This window comes from Leptodactylus fuscus, chromosome 8 (genome assembly GCF_031893055.1).
Source record: "Leptodactylus fuscus isolate aLepFus1 chromosome 8, aLepFus1.hap2, whole genome shotgun sequence".
In the NCBI taxonomy this organism is placed as follows: Eukaryota; Metazoa; Chordata; class Amphibia; order Anura; family Leptodactylidae; genus Leptodactylus; species Leptodactylus fuscus.
Window position 1 is genome coordinate 39,599,686 of NC_134272.1, and position 20,228 is coordinate 39,619,913.

Here is a 20,228-nt window from a genome sequence, read left to right on the forward strand (position 1 = left end):
AAAAAAAAAAAAACAACCCAAAAAACGGACACCAATGGCTACACGATGCATACAATAATAGTCTTTTTTGATGGATCCATGCAGTACTTACCATGTTGAAACACATCTCGTGTAATAATACTCATGAGAATTTTTTTCAGTGCATAAAAATGCCTTTTCAAGTGTCATTGCAATGTTTGGTCAATAACCTTTTAACAAACTTTGCAAACAAATAGTTTAGGCAAAGATCAGCAACATTATAAGGTTAGGTTCACATGACCGTCAATAAAGTCTGTCACTCTCAGCTGTTATAGGAGCCCCGCCATCGTCCTCTGTTTACATATACTGTAATGTAAAAAAATATGACAATTTTTTAAAGCCAAGGCCAGTAGTGTATAGGAGAGAAGAGAAGTAGAATCCTCCATGATCCACTAAGGGCTTTAGCTCCGAATGGCCTTGACAATATTTATTTAGTCCATAGACCTGGCTGGTAGAAGACGTTTTTTTTCTTTTGCACGACATTCTGAATATTTATAAAGCATATCTGCACAATGTATGAGCACTGTATTCCACTGCTATGCGATAAAACGACAATGAGATTATAATGGGAACAAACAATGGGCAGGCATAGAGCGGAAAAACACTCCCTGGTCAGATTAACATCCAGGTAGTCAGGTCAGATTTTGGTGTAAACCACATGAATCCATTTAGCCAGCCTTCCTGTTTTCTTTGCTCACATTAATAATTTCAATTACATTTTCTGAGGTCACACAGGACAAACCTGCTGCTAAGCCACTGGTACGAAGAGGAAACTGTTTATTGGTCTAACGTCTGCCATATGATTTTACCTGCTGAAGGCAAGCAAATACGCATTTTTACATATATGCATACATTTTTACATATATACATCTTTAAATATATATTTTTGCTTTGTTCCATCGACGTTCATTTATTGCTTAGTCGTATAAGGATGGGACTACACAGGGATTTTAGCCATGTCTCCCTTTGCAGGACCAAAGATCACTATGGTGCTCTGCAACTCCTCCAGTTTAAGTGAACGCAGTCGCATTGCGACCTCCCAGATGCTGTGGTTACAAAAAGATTCAGCACTGCTTGACTTTTTTTTTTTTTTTTTGCAACTAGAAGCCACAGTCAACAAAATTAGTGAGGTAGTCGCAGGGTGATATCACGATCTTTGGTTTTGCAATATGAATTGCAGCCAAAATTGCCTTGTAGCCCCAGTCTCAGGACTTGTCCAAGCCACATTTGACTTGACGTTTCAACTCTACCAGGTTTGAATACAAACCTTAAAAGGTACTTAATCCTCCCTATGGTGTAAATAGAGTCCATATTCTTATTGCTACTATACAAGCCACCAATGCGCCTGATTCAACTGCGCATGCCCAGCTACAGACCCGTCACAGGCAGAGGTGGCACAGAGACATCATCTATGTACTATTCAACCATGGGCCTGGCTCATGCATACTGGCTACATGCCTACAATTGTTTTTTTTTCAGACCGAAAACAAGGAATGTTAATGACAGTGGACCTCACTGTCATTAGCACATGTACAATGTACATTATATGCATTCTCCCTTCACACATACACTAACCACAAACATAAAAAACTCTTATCAAAACTCTAAAAAAAAAATCAAAATTCTATCAATGTATATTAAAATGGAAATCTAACACAATTACACTTAATAATAACCATAAAAGTCAAAAGATTCTTGGGCGAAAGGGCCAGAACTAGGTGGGACTCCACTGCTACCCTCCCCATGCTCTGACATCAGTCCTTGCTGAGGGTATTGGAACCCAGTATAGTGACCCCCCCCTTCCCCCCCAGTACAGGTAGTCCCTCAACTTATGATGTTGATCCGTTCTTATGAGTAGGAACCGATCAACGTGATTTAGTGTGCAGCGGCTCGGAACTGAGGAAGACTGTACCATATACAGTACAGTACAGTCGTCCTTGGTTCCGAGCCGCTGCACACTAAATCACGTACTGTACAGGGACAGCTGGCAGCTTGCATTTATGCGGGAGCTTACTTTTTCTCATAGGAATGCATTGGAGACTGCTGTGGTCCGATCTTAGGCTCTGCCTCCTCACAGACGAGCCTCCGGCAGAACCAGCATTGATTGGCCGAATGCTGTACAGTGGCCAATCATTGCTGGTCAATTCATTCCTATGAGAAAACGTAAGCTCCCTTGTAACAGGATGAGCCTGCTGCAGAACCAGCGTTGATTTGCCGCAGGCTCATCTGTGCTAGTCGGGAGTGCTGGCAGTTTTCTGTTACGAGGGAGCTTTACTTTTTAGCTCATCTCTAGTCGTAACCACGAAACGTCTTAACCCGAGACCATCGTAACCCGAGGACTACCTGTATAGAATTGGCCAAAACCCATATAAATAGTCTTGAACTGGGAGAACTAGGGCTACTCATACAGCTTATACTGCGCTGATGAGGTGGTGGAGGTGCAGTAGCATACAGGCCCAAAATTCTTGGCCTGTATGATGTCTAGCTGTGGAATACCACTGCCTGACATTGTTCTAACACCTTGGCATCCATCAATGTTCACGTGTCTAGAGGAGCTGTTGGTGCATTTTGGCTTTGTCAACAAGTGGAGGATCTCAGGCTGAGTGGAGCTGAAAATTTATGATGGTGCAGGAGGGAATCCTCTGCAAAAGATTGGGGTCTTTTGTCTGGTTTTGTGATGTATTAAAGTGAGTTTGTCAGCAGGAAAATTGGTATCAAACTAATGACTAGTACATTGTAGAACTGCTTCTACACTTTCCACAGATGTTTTTTTTTTTTTTTTTTTTTTTTTTTTTTTTTTCATTTTGTATTGCAGCATTTTCGTCAAAATCAGCTTCTTATTCTTATGCAAATTAGCTGAAAAGGCCTTTTGGGCATTTCTTTTCTGCTGTGTGGGCTTCATTCTCTGCTCTAGTTAACCCCTTAAGGACCAGGCCATTTTTTGGTTTCGCATTTTCGTTTTTCCCTCCTCACATTTCAAGAGCCATAACTTTTTCATTTTTCAGTTCACAGAGTCACATGATGGCTTATTGTTTGCGGGACAAATTGTACTTTGTAATGGCACCATTCAATATGCTGTGCAATGTACTGGGAAGCTGGAAAAAAAATTCAGAATGAGGTGCAATTGGAGAAAAAATGCATTAGCGCCAATTTCTTATGGGTTTAATTTTTACAGCGTTCACTGTTTGGTACAAATGACATGTTACCTGTGTTCTACGTGTCAGTACGAACGCGGTGATACCAAATTTATATAGTATTTGAAATGTTTTGATACTTTTAAAAAAATGATAAACTTTGCAAAATAGAAAAAAAAATTGTCATCATGTTCTAACACCTGTAACTTTTTCATATTTCCATGTATGGAGCTGGTTGTGGTGTCTTTTTATGCGGGACAAGATGACGTTTCTATTGATACCATTTGGGGAAAGATCTGATGGTTTGATCACTTTTTATTCAATTTTTTATAAGAGGCAAAGTGTTGAAAAAAAACGCTTTTTGGCTGTTTTTATTTTTTTTGCCGCTACGCCGTTCGCAGTACGGGATAAATGTTTTAATATTCTAATAGTTCGGGCATTTTGGAGCGCGGGGATACCTAATATGTTTATGTTTAATGTTCTTTAATTACTTTTATAGCTAATCTAGGGAAAGGGGGGTGATTTGAACTTTTATATTTTTTTTTTATTTTTTTTAATACTTTTAAAAACTTTTTTTTTTTCTTCTGTTACATTTATGATCAGACCCCTTAGATACCTTGAAACCTAGGGGGTCTGATCGCTCATACTATTCACTGCAATACTACAGTATTGCAGTGAATAGCAAAATCGCAGCACTTCTATTAGACGATGCCTCTGGCATCGTCTAATAGATCTAGTGCAGAGACAAGCCTGGAAGCCTTCAATAGGCTTCCGGCTGTCATAGCAACCGATCACTGCCCTCCTGTGACGTTCAGGAGGGCGGCGATCGGCGAAACATGGCGCCCGTGCCGCCGGCGCCGTTTACACACTGCGGTCACGTTTGACCGCAGTGTGTAAAGGGTTAACAGCAGCGATCGGCTCGGGCACCGACCGCTGCTGTTAGTGGCAGGTCCTGGCTGTATTATACAGCCGGCATCTGCCGTGTATGGAGCGAGCTCAGCGTGTGAGCTCGCTCCATACATCCCCATGCGACCCATGACGTACAGTTACGTCAAGGGTCGCTAAGGGGTTAATCACCCCTAATAGTTGCCCAGTCATTTCCCCCCCTCCCCCTTTGTTTGAGTGACATCTCCCTCTTTGTCACATTTTGGGTACATTCACATGGAGGAAAATGGTGAGGCATTTGGTGTGGAATTTCAGCGCTGAAAAAAAAAAAAGCCTCCCATTAACCCCTAATAGCCCCTAGGAAATGAACATTAACCCCTGTTAGCCCTTAGCAACAAGTGGGTACTGCTCGTTGCTAGGGTCTAACAGGGGTTAATGCTCGTTGATAGGAGCTACTGCTCGTTGCCTAGGGGCTATTAGGGGTTAATGCTCGTTTCCTAGGGATAATGGTCGTTGTATAGGGGCTAGACCTAGGTCCCCAGGGTCTAACTGGGCAGTTATGCTCATTGCTTAGGGGTTTCTATACTTGCCAGTAGAGATGTCACTGAAGTTCTCTGTCGTTCGCTTTAGAACTCTCCCTAGATCGCTCCTCCGGGTCTTCTTTGCAGTCCTGTGAAGAGAGGAGTGCGTGATCTCGCGAGAACGCTGCTGACGCTGCTCTGACTCTGTCCTTTGTTAAATGGACAGTGTCAGAATGACGTCGCTGCTCCCTTCACTGTCAGAAACGCCCTTCTGACAGTGAAGAGCTTCATTAACATACAGGACGCTAGAAATAACGGGGCTCAGAACTCCACAACGAGGGGGGCTAGAGAGAAAATTCAAAGTGCCCCAGAGTCTGTGCAGCAGCGCCTATACCATGCTGCAGAAAACTGCACAGGCTTGGGGTGGTGAAAGAAAGCTCCCCTTTAATATTTATTTCTTCTATTACAGAATACCTAATTAGATTTGTTTTTTTAGGTTGATTACCAGTAACAGATTGCAAATAATTTTTCAGCATATGGTAAGTACATTTACATCTACATCTTACGTAGATAACATTTATATTTATCATCAGAGTACACTTGGTTTATGTACTGTAAATGTGATTATAGCAATGTATTACCATGCTCTCATTCTGATATTCTTCAGACATTCTTCTTATATTTGGTGTATTCTGGCGAATATTAAACTCCTGTTAACTAAATGAATGTGAAATAATTATAAAGCTTAACTTAAAAAAATATTCATAATATTCAAAAATTATGTCCCTTTAAACTAGTGCACCACATACAAAAACTTGAAACTACCAATTCTCAAGGGTTGTAACCTACAATACGTGAAAAAGGAGAATGCTGTCTAAACCCTAAAATGCTGAGGTTATGATAATAATAATACATTTATATAGCTCCAACATTTTACGCACTGTTCAATTTGTAGGGTTCAAGTACAGACAAAAAGACACATTACAAAGAAATAGTCACTTCACACAATGGGACTGAGGGTCCTGCTCGCAAGAACTTACAATCTATGAGGTAGAGGTGGTGACACAAGAGGTAGCAGGGGTGGCTTTGCTTATAGAGTGGTCAGACAATGGCAGGAAAATGGCGCCTTGGTCAGCTTTGACTGAGGTGCCGGAAGAGTTAATGCCTCCGATCGGTCCGGGAACATTAGCGCCGGTTGTCTACTGCGTAAAGCAGTAGACACTCAGTGGCTATGGTGGCCGCCGGCTCCCGGGTAGTCGCCATAATTACACACCCGGCATGCACCATACTAGTACGGCGGATGTCGGGAAAGGGTTACTGTATCTCTGGTAAGGAAAGGGCATATTCTGGAGATGTTTTTAAGGTGGAGATGACATGAGCGTGTGAGTGATTTGGATATGGGGGTGGAGGAAAGGTCTGCGTCAAACACAACCCTGAGGCAGAGGGCATAGTAGCCTCCATATGTTGGTATATGTACCTCACTACACATAGAAAAGGACAGACAGATTTCCAAAGGGAACAATCTTACCTGCAAGCCAATTAATTGATATGATCCTCTGGTTCCAAAAGAGGAGGTGAGTAGCTATCTCACACTACAGTCACTCTAATTCCTTAAAAATTAACTTCCACCCTGACAAGGGTGGTATCCAAGCAAGGCTGGCGTTGGGGGAGGGGAGATAGCAAACTGGGCAGTTGCAAAGGGCCCATGTCCTCAAAGGGGCCCCCGAGATCCAGAGCATCAGGATATTAGCCTGATGGCATGCTGTGCATGCCGATACAGTGACGGAACAGGGAGCTGAAAAGGGTAGAACTATTACAAAAGTGAGGCTATTATAAGGTTTCAACTATTATAAATAAGGGGGCTATTATAAGAGATGACAAACTGTATGTAAGAAGGGAGTATTTTATATAAGGAGGCGATTATAAGGGGGGAACTGTTATATATAAGGGGGCTATTGTAGCAGAGGAATTATTATCTATAAGGAGGCTATAGGAGAAGAACTATTATATATAAGGTGGATTGTTATAAGGGGAAGACTGTTATATATAGGGGGGCTATTATGTATAAGGGACTAAATCTAAATATAAGGGGGCTATTATAAGAGGAAATTATATATAATGGAGGTTATTAGAAGGGGGAAACATAAGGCGGGCTATTATTTATAAGAGAATAACTATAAATAATCGGCCTATTATAAGGGGCGAAATATATATAAATATGGAGGCGGCTATTATAATGTGGTCGATTTTATTTATAAGAGGGAAACTTTATAAGGAGGGTATTGTTTTAGAGTCTGTTATTTGTAAGAGGGCTATTATATTATAAGTGGGGTTATTGTTAAGTGGAGTATTACCGTATATACTCGAGTATAAGCCGAATTTTTCAGCCCAGTTTTTGTGCTGAAAAAGCCCCCCTCGGCTTATACTCGAGTCAGCAAAAAAAAAAAAAAAAAATTTTTTTTTTTTAGGAGGGTGGGTCTATGACCAGCCACAATATTAAAGTGCAAAAACAAATAAAAAAAAAATGTTCTAAATTGCTCCTTTCTTTAGAATACATAGAAAAGTAAAAAATGACTGTGAGACACATACATATTAGGTATCCCTGTGTCTGAAAGTGCCCGGTCTACTGAATATAGGGGATCTGCAGTGCTCCTGTTCCATCAAGAAGGGGTTAATAGGAGCACTGCAGATACCCTATGTTCAGCCAGGCTGAATTCCAAGTGGGGGAAAAAAAAGGAAGGGAAGGGACAAACACAACCAAAACACCCCCTCCCCTTCCTCAGCACCTACTGCACCCAAAAACTCCGACCATTTTAATTTTTGAAATTTTCCAGTAGCTGCTGCATTTTCCCCCCTAGGCTTATACTCGAGTCAATAAGTTTTCCCAGTTTTTTGTGGTAAAATTAGGGGGGTCGGCTTATATTCGGGTCGGCTTATACTCGAGTATATACGGTATTTATAAGAGAGCTAACATTGATAATGTGGACTATTATTTATAAGGTGAACTACACTCACCGGCCACTTTATTAGGTACACCTGTCCAACTGCTCATTAACACTTAATTTCTAATCAGCCAATCACATGGCGGCAACTCAGTGCATTTAGGCATGTAGACATGGTCAAGACAATCTCCTGCAGTTCAAACCGAGCATCAGTATGGGGAATAAAGGTGATTTGAATGCCTTTGAACGTGGCATGGTTGTTGGTGCCAGAAGGGCTGGTCTGAGTATTTCAGAAACTGCTGATCTACTGGGATTTTCACGCACAACCATCTCTAGGGTTTACAGAGAATTGTCCGAAAAAGAAAAAACATCCAGTGAGCGGCAGTTCTGTGGGCGGAAATGCATTGTTGATGCCAGAGGTCAGAGGAGAATGGCCAGACTGGTTCGAGCTGATAGAAAGGCAACAGTGACTCAAATAGCCACCCGTTACAACCAAGGTAGCCAGAAGAGCATCTCTGAACGCACAGTACGTCGAACCTTGAGGCAGATGGGCTACAGCAGCAGAAGACCACACCGGGTGCCACTCCTTTCAGCTAAGAACAGGAAACTGAGGCTACAATTTGCACAAGCTCATCGAAATTGGACAATTGAAGATTGGAAAAACGTTGCCTGGTCTGATGAGTCTCGATTTCTGCTGCGACATTCGGATGGTAGGGTCAGAATTTGGCGTCAACAACATGAAAGCATGGATCCATCCTGCCTTGTATCAACGGTTCAGGCTGGTGGTGGTGGTGTCATGGTGTGGGGAATATTTTCTTGGCACTCTTTGGGCCCCTTGGTACCAATTGAGCATCATTGCAACGCCAAAGCCTACCTGAGTATTGTTGCTGACCATGTCCATCCCTTTATGACCACAATGTACCCAACATCTGATGGCTACTTTCAGCAGGATAATGCGCCATGTCATAAAGCTGGAATCATCTCAGACTGGTTTCTTGAACATGACAATGAGTTCACTGTACTCCAATGGCCTCCACAGTCACCAGATCTCAATCCAATAGAGCATCTTTGGGATGTGGTGGAACGGGAGATTCGCATCATGGATGTGCAGCCGACAAATTTGCGGCAACTGTGTGATGCCATCATGTCAATATGGACCAAAATCTCTGAGGAATGCTTCCAGCACCTTGTTGAATCTATGCCACGAAGAATTGAGGCAGTTCTGAAGGCAAAAGGGGGTCCAACCCGTTACTAGCATGGTGTACCTAATAAAGTGGCCGGTGAGTGTATTATTTATGAGAGGGCTATAATTTATAAGGAGGACTATTTATATTGGAGCACTATTTATGAGGGGGGCTATTACTGATAAGGGGAAACTATTACTGATATCGGGCACTGTTTATAAAGGACTATTATTTATAAGAAGGCGCTATAACAACTGATGAGTGGGTACAAAAATCTATTTGAATTGTGTGTGGGCATAAGGAGGGGTGGTTGTTACTGATTTGGGGGTAGAAAGGGGGCTTTGTTAAAGGGGCTGTCACTGTAAATAAGATGGCATTGTAGGTATATCAGCATTTGGGGTCTGCTTTTAATTTTGCCCAGGGGATACAGGATATAAAACAGTTTATTCCTTCGAAGGATCAGGGCCTCAACCCCAATGTTGCTGGGGGAGAGTTGCTACGTTGGTGTGCACAAACTGCAGGTTTGGCATTTCATACAATCTTGTTTATTTTATTTTACTAATGAAAGGTTACTTTTGGTCACTAGAGATGAGCGAACAGTGTTCTATCGAACTCATGTTCGATCGGATATTAGGCTGTTCGGCATGTTCGAATCGAATCGAACACCGCGTGGTAAAGTGCGCCATTACTCGATTCCCCTCCCACCTTCCCTGGCGCCTTTTTTGCTCCAATAACAGCGCTGGGTAGGTGGGACAGGAACTACGACACCGGTGACGTTGAAAAAAGTAGGCAAAACCCATTGGCTGCCGAAAACATGTGACCTCTAATTTAAAAGAACAGCGACGCCCAGCTTCGCGTCATTCTGAGCTTGCAATTCACCGAGGACGGAGGTTTCCGTCCAGCTAGCTAGGGCTTAGATTCTGGGTAGGCAGGGACAGGCTAGGATAGGAAGGAGAAGACAACCAACAGCTCTTGTAAGAGCTAAATTCCAGGGAGAAGCTTGTCAGTGTAACGTGGCACTGACGGGCTCAATCGCCGCAACCCAGCTTTCCCAGGATCCTGAATGGAATACACTGTCAGTGTATTCCCGTATACCCGATATATACCCCGATACCCGTTCCAACGGTGTGCCCCCCCACCTTCACCCCAGAAATACCCTGCAAGTCCCCTAGCAATAGAATTGGGGCTATATACACCCACAATTTTTACTACTGGTATACAGTGCCATTGTCTGACTGGGAATTCAAAGAATATATTGGGAATACAAATACCCTCATTTCTTGCTACTGCCATATAGTGCCAGTTTCTGACTGGTAATTCAAAGAATATATTGGGGTTACGTGCACCCACAATTTTTACTACTGGTATACAGTGCCATTGTCTGACTGGGAATTCAAAGAATATATTGGGAATATAAATACCCTCATTTCTTGCTACTGCCATATAGTGCCAGTGTCTGACTGGGAATTCAAAGAATATATTGGGGTTACGTGCACCCACAATTTTTACTACTGGTATACAGTGCCATTGTCTGACTGGGAATTCAAAGAGTATATTGGGAATACAAATACCCTCATTTCTTGCTACTGCCATATAGTGCCAGTTTCTGACTGGGAATTCAAAGAATATATTGGGGTTACGTGCACCCACAATTTTTACTACTGGTATACAGTGCCATTGTCTGACTGGGAATTCAAAGAATATATTGGGGTTATAAATACCCTCATTTCTTGCTACTGCCATATAGTGCCAGTTTCTGACTGGTAATTCAAAGAATATATTGGGGTTACGTGCACCCACAATTTTTACTACTGGTATACAGTGCCATTGTCTGACTGGGAATTCAAAGAGTATATTGGGAATACAAATACCCTCATTTCTTGCTACTGCCATATAGTGCCAGTGTCTGACTGGGAATTCAAAGAATATATTGGGGTTACGTGCACCCACAATTTTTACTACTGGTATACAGTGCCATTGTCTGACTGGGAATTCAAAGAGTATATTGGGAATACAAATACCCTCATTTCTTGCTACTGCCATATAGTGCCAGTTTCTGACTGGGAATTCAAAGAATATATTGGGGTTACGTGCACCCACAATTTTTACTACTGGTATACAGTGCCATTGTCTGACTGGGAATTCAAAGAATATATTGGGGTTATAAATACCCTCATTTCTTGCTACTGCCATATAGTGCCAGTTTCTGACTGGTAATTCAAAGAATATATTGGGGTTACGTGCACCCACAATTTTTACTACTGGTATACAGTGCCATTGTCTGACTGGGAATTCAAAGAGTATATTGGGAATACAAATACCCTCATTTCTTGCTACTGCCATATAGTGCCAGTGTCTGACTGGGAATTCAAAGAATATATTGGGGTTACGTGCACCCACAATTTTTACTACTGGTATACAGTGCCATTGTCTGACTGGGAATTCAAAGAGTATATTGGGAATACAAATACCCTCATTTCTTGCTACTGCCATATAGTGCCAGTTTCTGACTGGGAATTCAAAGAATATATTGGGGTTACGTGCACCCACAATTTTTACTACTGGTATACAGTGCCATTGTCTGACTGGGAATTCAAAGAGTATATTGGGAATACAAATACCCTCATTTCTTGCTACTGCCATATAGTGCCAGTTTCTGACTGGGAATTCAAAGAATATATTGGGGTTACGTGCACCCACAATTTTTACTACTGGTATACAGTGCCATTGTCTGACTGGGAATTCAAAGAATATATTGGGGTTATAAATACCCTCATTTCTTGCTACTGCCATATAGTGCCAGTTTCTGACTGGTAATTCAAAGAATATATTGGGGTTACGTGCACCCACAATTTTTACTACTGGTATACAGTGCCATTGTCTGACTGGGAATTCAAAGAGTATATTGGGAATACAAATACCCTCATTTCTTGCTACTGCCATATAGTGCCAGTTTCTGACTGGTAATTCAAAGAATATATTGGGGTTACGTGCACCCACAATTTTTACTACTGGTATACAGTGCCATTGTCTGACTGGGAATTCAAAGAGTATATTGGGAATACAAATACCCTCATTTCTTGCTACTGCCATATAGTGCCAGTGTCTGACTGGGAATTCAAAGAATATATTGGGGTTACGTGCACCCACAATTTTTACTACTGGTATACAGTGCCATTGTCTGACTGGGAATTCAAAGAGTATATTGGGAATACAAATACCCTCATTTCTTGCTACTGCCATATAGTGCCAGTTTCTGACTGGGAATTCAAAGAATATATTGGGGTTACGTGCACCCACAATTTTTACTACTGGTATACAGTGCCATTGTCTGACTGGGAATTCAAAGAATATATTGGGGTTATAAATACCCTCATTTCTTGCTACTGCCATATAGTGCCAGTTTCTGACTGGGAATTCAAAGAATATATTGGGGTTACGTGCACCCACAATTTTTACTACTGGTATACAGTGCCATTGTCTGACTGGGAATTCAAAGAATATATTGGGGTTATAAATACCCTCATTTCTTGCTACTGCCATATAGTGCCAGTTTCTGACTGGTAATTCAAAGAATATATTGGGGTTACGTGCACCCACAATTTTTACTACTGGTATACAGTGCCATTGTCTGACTGGGAATTCAAAGAGTATATTGGGAATACAAATACCCTCATTTCTTGCTACTGCCATATAGTGCCAGTGTCTGACTGGGAATTCAAAGAATATATTGGGGTTACGTGCACCCACAATTTTTACTACTGGTATACAGTGCCATTGTCTGACTGGGAATTCAAAGAGTATATTGGGAATACAAATACCCTCATTTCTTGCTACTGCCATATAGTGCCAGTGTCTGACTGGGAATTCAAAGAATATATTGGGGTTACGTGCACCCACAATTTTTACTACTGGTATACAGTGCCATTGTCTGACTGGGAATTCAAAGAGTATATTGGGAATACAAATACCCTCATTTCTTGCTACTGCCATATAGTGCCAGTTTCTGACTGGGAATTCAAAGAATATATTGGGGTTACGTGCACCCACAATTTTTACTACTGGTATACAGTGCCATTGTCTGACTGGGAATTCAAAGAGTATATTGGGAATACAAATACCCTCATTTCTTGCTACTGCCATATAGTGCCAGTGTCTGACTGGGAATTCAAAGAATATATTGGGGTTACGTGCACCCACAATTTTTACTACTGGTATACAGTGCCATTGTCTGACTGGGAATTCAAAGAGTATATTGGGAATACAAATACCCTCATTTCTTGCTACTGCCATATAGTGCCAGTTTCTGACTGGGAATTCAAAGAATATATTGGGGTTACGTGCACCCACAATTTTTACTACTGGTATACAGTGCCATTGTCTGACTGGGAATTCAAAGAATATATTGGGGTTATAAATACCCTCATTTCTTGCTACTGCCATATAGTGCCAGTTTCTGACTGGGAATTCAAAGAATATATTGGGGTTACGTGCACCCACAATTTTTACTACTGGTATACAGTGCCATTGTCTGACTGGGAATTCAAAGAATATATTGGGGTTATAAATACCCTCATTTCTTGCTACTGCCATATAGTGCCAGTTTCTGACTGGTAATTCAAAGAATATATTGGGGTTACGTGCACCCACAATTTTTACTACTGGTATACAGTGCCATTGTCTGACTGGGAATTCAAAGAATATATTGGGAATACAAATACCCTCATTTCTTGCTACTGCCATATAGTGCCAGTGTCTGACTGGGAATTCAAAGAATATATTGGGGTTACGTGCACCCACAATTTTTACTACTGGTATACAGTGCCATTGTCTGACTGGGAATTCAAAGAGTATATTGGGAATACAAATACCCTCATTTCTTGCTACTGCCATATAGTGCCAGTTTCTGACTGGGAATTCAAAGAATATATTGGGGTTACGTGCACCCACAATTTTTACTACTGGTATACAGTGCCAATTTCTAACTAGGAATTCAAAATGCGCAAGGCTCCCGGAAAGGGACGTGGACGAGGCCGTGGGCGAGGTCGGGGGAATGGTTCTGGGGAGCAAGGTAGCAGTGAAGCCACAGGGCGTCCCGTGCCTACTCCTGTGGGGCAGCAAGCATTGCGCCACTCCACAGTGCCAGGGTTGCTTGCCACATTAACTAAACTGCAGGGTACAAACCTTAGTAGGCCCGAGAACCAGGAACAGGTCTTGCAATGGCTGTCAGAGAACGCTTACAGCACATTGTCCAGCAGCCAGTCAGACTCTGCCTCCTCTCCTCCTATTACCCAACAGTCTTGTCTTCCTTCCTCCCAAAATTCCGAAGCTTTACAGAACAATAACCCAAACTGTCCCTGCTCCCCAGAGCTGTTCTCCGCTCCTTTCATTGTCCCTCAACCTGCCTCTCCACGTCACGATTCCACGAACCTAACAGAGGAGCATCTGTATCCAGATGCTCAAACACTAGAGTCTCCTCCATCTCCGTTCGATTTGGTGGTGGATGACCAGCAACCCACCCTCATCGACGATGATGTGACGCAGTTGCCGTCAGGGCATCCAGTTGACCGGCGCATTGTGCGGGAGGAGGAGATGAGACAGGAGTTGGAAGAGGAAGTGGTGGATGATGAGGACACTGACCCGACCTGGACAGGGGGGATGTCAAGCGGGGAAAGTAGTGTGGATGTTGAGGCAGGTGCAGCACCAAAAAGGGTAGCTAGAGGCAGAGGCAGAGGTCAGCAGCTTAGGCGAAGCCAGGCCACACCCGGAATCTCCCAAGATGTTCCAGTTCGTACCCAGCCCCGAAAAACTCCCACCTCGAGGGCACGTTTCTCGAAGGTGTGGAGTTTTTTCAAGGAATGCGCCGAGGACAGATATAGTGTTGTCTGCACAATTTGCCTCTCGAAATTGATTAGGGGCTCTGAGAAGAGCAACCTGTCCACCACTTCAATGCGCCGTCATTTGGAATCCAAGCACTGGAATCAGTGGCAGGCAGCAACGGCAGGACAAAGGCCGACTGCCGTTCACGCCACTGCCACTGCCTCTGCCTCTGCCTCTGCCACTGCCACTGCTGACTGTGCTGGCGATGCACTCCAGAGGACGAGCCAGGACACCACTTCATCTGCCTCCGCCACTTTGTTGACTTCTACCTCATCCTCCCCTGGTCCTGTCTTATCTCCTTCTCCTGCACCATCAAAGGCACCATCAGGCGTTTCTTTACAACAACCCACCATCTCTCAGACATTGGAGCGGCGGCAGAAATACACTGCTAACCACCCACACGCGCAAGCCTTGAACGCCAACATCGCTAAACTGCTGGCCCAGGAGATGTTGGCGTTCCGGCTTGTTGAAACTCCCGCCTTCCTGGACCTGATGGCAACTGCGGCACCTCGCTATGCCGTCCCTAGCCGTCACTACTTCTCCCGGTGTGCCGTCCCCGCCTTGCACCAGCACGTGTCACTCAACATCAGGCGGGCCCTTAGTTCCGCGCTTTGCACAAAGGTCCACTTGACCACCGACGCGTGGACAAGTGCATGCGGACAGGGACGCTACATTTCACTGACGGCACACTGGGTGAATGTAGTTGAGGCTGGGACTGCTTCCCAAACTGGCCCGGTGTACCTCGTCTCCCCGCCTAACATTCCTGGCAGGGACACGAGAAGAACACCCCCCTCCTCCTCCTCCTCCTCTACCGCCTCCTCCTCCGCCACCGCCTCCTCCTCCGCCACCGCCTCCTCCTCCGCTGTTAGATTGACCCCAGCTACGAGTTGGAAACGTTGCAGCACTGGCGTTGGTAGACGTCAGCAGGCTGTGCTGAAGCTGATCAGCTTGGGGGACAGACAGCACACTGCCTCCGAGGTGAGGGATGCCCTCCTCGATGAGACGGCAATATGGTTTGAGCCGCTGCACCTGGGCCCAGGCATGGTCGTTTGTGATAACGGCCGGAACCTGGTAGCAGCTCTGGAGCTTGCCGGACTCCAACATGTTCCATGCCTGGCCCACGTCTTCAACCTAGTGGTGCAACGTTTCCTAAAGAGCTACCCCAATGTTCCAGAGCTACTGGTGAAAGTGCGGCGCATGTGCGCCCACTTTCGCAAGTCGACAGTAGCCGCTGCTAGCTTAAAATCTCTCCAGCAACGCCTGCATGTGCCACAACACCGGCTTTTGTGCGACGTCCCCACACGCTGGAACTCAACGTTTCAGATGTTGAATAGAGTGGTTGAGCAGCAGAGACCTTTGATGGAATACCAGCTACAAAACCCTAGGGTGCCACAAAGTCAGCTGCCTCAGTTTCACATCCATGAGTGGCCATGGATGAGAGACCTTTGTGACATCCTACGGGTCTTTGAGGAGTCCACAAGGAGGGTGAGCTCTGAGGATGCGATGGTGAGCCTTACAATCCCGCTCTTGTGTGTTCTGAGAGAATCCCTGATTGACATCAGGGATAACTCAGATCACACAGAGGAGTTAGGGATAGCATCCGATCCGTCACAGCTGGAGAGTAGGTCCACACATCTGTCCGCTTCACTGCGTTTAATGGAGGAGGAGGAGGAGGAGGAGGAGGAAGAAGAGTTGTCCGATGATGTGATGGTGATACAGGAGGCTTCCGGGCAACTTCGAATCGTCCCATTGTTGCAGCGCGGATGGGTAGACATGGAGGATGAGGAGGAAATGGAGATTGAACTTTCCGGTGGGGCCAGAGGAGTCATGCCAACTAACACTGTGGCAGACATGGCTGAGTTCATGTTGGGGTGCTTTACAACCGACAAGCGTATTGTCAAAATCATGGAGGACAACCAGTACTGGATCTTTGCTATCCTTGACCCCCGGTATAAAAACAACATCTCGTCTTTTATTCCGGTAGAGGGGAGGGCCAATCGCATCAATGCTTGCCACAGGCAATTGGTGCAGAATATGATGGAGATGTTTCCAGCATGTGACGTTGGCGGCAGGGAGGGCAGTTCCTCCAGTAGGCAACCAAGTTCTCACCGGTCCACACAAACGAGGGGCACACTGTCTAAGGTCTGGGACACCTTGATGGCACCCCCTCGCCAAAGTGCCGCCACGGAGGGTCCTAGTGTCACCAGGCGTGAGAAGTATAGGCGCATGTTGCGGGAATACCTTTCCGACCACAGCCCTGTCCTCTCCGACCCCTCTGCGCCCTACACGTATTGGGTGTCGAAGTTGGACCTGTGGCTTGAACTTGCCCTATATGCCTTGGAGGTGCTGTCCTGTCCTGCCGCCAGCGTCCTATCTGAGAGGGTGTTCAGTGCAGCCGGTGGCATCATCACTGACAAGCGCACCCGTCTGTCAGCTGAGAGTGCCGACCGGCTCACTTTGATAAAAATGAACCACCACTGGGTAGAGCCGTCATTTTTGTGCCCACCTGTGTAAAGCACCCCAACATGAAACTCCATGTCTGTACTCAACCTCTCCAATTCCTCCGCATCCTCATACTCATCCACCATAAGCGTTGCACAATTCTGCTAATACTAGGCTCCCTCCACCCTGATTTCCCCCAACTCTGCTGGTTAGAGGCTCCCTCCACCATGAATTTGCCCAAACTGGGCTGTTTAGAGGCTCCCTCCACCATGAATTGGTCCAAACTGGGGTGGTTAGAGGCTCCCTCCACCATGAATTGGTCCAAACTGGGGTGGTTAGAGGCTCCCTCCACCATTAATTGGTCCAAACTGGGCTGGTTAGAGGCTCCCTCCACAATTAATTGGTCCAAACTGGGCTAATTAGAGGCTCCCTCCACCATGAATTGGTCCAAACTGGGTTTTTTAGAGGCTCCCTCCACCATTAATTGGTCCAAACTGGGCTGGTTAGAGGCTCCCTCCACAATTAATTGGTCCAAACTGGGCTAATTAGAGGCTCCCTCCACCATGAATTGGTCCAAACTGGGTTTTTTAGAGGCTCCCTCCACCATTAATTGGTCCAAACTGGGCTGGTTAGAGGCTCCCTCCACAATTAATTGGTCCAAACTGGGCTAATTAGAGGCTCCCTCCACCATGAATTGGTCCAAACTGGGCTGGTTAGAGGCTCCCTCCACAATTAATTGGTCCAAACTGGGCTAATTAGAGGCTCCCTCCACCATTAATTGGTCCAAACTGGGCTGGTTAGAGGCTCCCTCCACCATTAATTGGTCCAAACTGGGCTGGTTAGAGGCTCCCTCCACCATGAATTTGCCCAAACTGGGGTGGTTAGAGGCTCCCTCCACCATTAATTGGTCCAAACTGGGCTGGTTAGAGGCTCCCTCCACAATTAATTGGTCCAAACTGGGCTAATTAGAGGCTCCCTCCACCATGAATTGGTCCAAACTGGGTTTTTTAGAGGCTCCCTCCACCATGAATTTGCCCAAACTGGGCTGTTTAGAGGCTCCCTCCACCATGAATTGGTCCAAACTGGGCTGGTTAGAGGCTCCCTCCACCATGAATTTCCCAAAACTTGGCTGTTTAGAGGCTCCCTCCACCATTAATTGGTCCAAACTGGGCTGGTTAGAGGCTCCCTCCACCATTAATTGGTCCAAACTGGGCTGGTTAGAGGCTCCCTCCACCATTAATTGGTCCAAACTGGGCTGGTTAGAGGCTCCCTCCACCATTAATTGGTCCAAACTGGGCTGTTTAGAGGCTCCCTCCACCATTAATTGGTCCAAACTGGGCTGGTTAGAGGCTCCCTCCACCATGAATTTGCCCAAACTGGGCTGTTTAGAGGCTCCCTCCACCATGAATTGGTCCAAACTGGGCTGGTTAGAGGCTCCCTCCACCATGAATTTCCCAAAACTTGGCTGTTTAGAGGCTCCCTCCACCATTAATTGGTCCAAACTGGGCTGGTTAGAGGCTCCCTCCACCATGAATTGGTCCAAACTGGGGTTTTTAGAGGCTCCCTCCACCATGAATTGGTCCAAACTGGGGTTTTTAGAGTCTCCCTCCACCATGAATTGGTCCAAACTGGGGTTTTTAGAGTCTCCCTCCACCATGAATTGGTCCAAACTGGGGTTTTTAGAGGCTCCCTCCACCATGAATTTGCCCAAACTCTGCTGGTTAGAGGCTCAATCCACCCTGATTTTCAAAACAAATGTTGGTGCCAACCTCAACTTACTACAAGGGCCAAATTCACTGCTGGTGACAAGCTCTCCTCACTGCAAGTGCCAAATACACATGTTTCAAGGTGTTTTCCTACTGTCAGAGAGGTGGTATTGAGTGTGTAAAGTGTGTAGTTGTTAGGCTGTGATGTTGGGGTAATAGAGGGTCTTTGGTGTGTTAGATGCCCCCAGACATGCTTCCCCTGCTGTCCCAGTGTCATTCCAGAGGTGTTGGCATCATTTCCTGGGGTGTCATAGTGGACTTGGTGACCCTCCAGACACGGATTTGGGTTTCCCCCTTAACGAGTATCTGTTCCCCATAGACTATAATGGGGTTCGAAACCCGTTCGAACACACGAACATTGAGCGGCTGTTCGAATCGAATTTCGAACCTCGAACATTTTAGTGTTCGCTCATCTCTATTGGTCACCTGTTTGCATTGCAAACCTTATTTTGTACTTTTTTCCTTTTTTTTTTAAACCCTCTCTGATCTCCCAAGAGGGGGACAAAAATGTTTCTAATTATAATTTTTGATCAATCTTAATACATCAGAATAAATATCTTGACCACAGTTTCATTTGGTTAAACTGTATTTTGACCTAAATATTCTGGTCTCTGGTGGATACTAATATTGGATTACTGTGTCATTTCTTCAATTGTACCACTTGGTGTCACTATGTATATACATTATACTACCTGCTGCTGGACACTATATATACCTTACCTTTACCCTTACTAATTTCATTGGAATTGTCCATTAATGATCACGATAGATAAACCAATATGCCGAGCCATTGTCTGGGTCCACATTTTAGTCTTAATGACTTTTATTTGTATTTTATTTGAAAATGTGTTTAATAAAGATGAAATTTATTTTATTCATGTTTTTGCATTGTGATGTGTTGAGAGCAGATTGGATCATTCTTTCTTGTGAGGAAGTGATGGTAAATATAGCGTTAAAACTTCGATAAGTGTTGATGGTATTTTATTGTAAGTAAGGACAAAAATTTCTGAATTTTCCACTTATCCAAATTCTGTGTCCAATAGAGTGTCAAAATCCGCACCCGGACAAAATAAATCCTACATGCAGGACTTTTCTGTTCGTTAGAAAAAACGAGTGGCAAATGTCTATTTTTTTTTTAACAATAAAGTCTATGGGCAAAGGACACTAACCGATAGCCATCAGTTACTGTCCATTTGTGTCCATTATGATAGGTGTCCGTTTTTTGTTTTGTTTTTTTCAAACGGACACCTTCATAACTGAATCCAACGTAGTGTGAACCCTTATATGCACAAATTCCACACTGAAATCCACATGTATATGAACAGAACTCTGTGTGGAAAATCTGCACCAACTGGCAGGGACCTTGGTACAGATTTTCAACCTGCACGTGCAAATTTTGACATATAGATTTTGCTGCTACTCTCACCAGATCTCAGTCTCGTTCAAATCCTAGAGT

The 20,228-nt window shown here is 44.5% G+C and overlaps 1 protein-coding gene across 1 annotated transcript in view; it reads left to right on the plus strand.

The window, feature by feature from the left end:
• The window catches only part of HIBCH (3-hydroxyisobutyryl-CoA hydrolase), a 285,341-nt gene that overhangs the window by 182,081 nt on the left and 83,032 nt on the right, over nucleotides 1-20,228 (plus strand). The window contains exon 3 of the mRNA XM_075285159.1: nucleotides 5,055-5,097. Coding sequence (XP_075141260.1) covers nucleotides 5,055-5,097 — 43 coding nt within the window. The remainder of the gene's footprint in view (nucleotides 1-5,054; nucleotides 5,098-20,228) is intronic.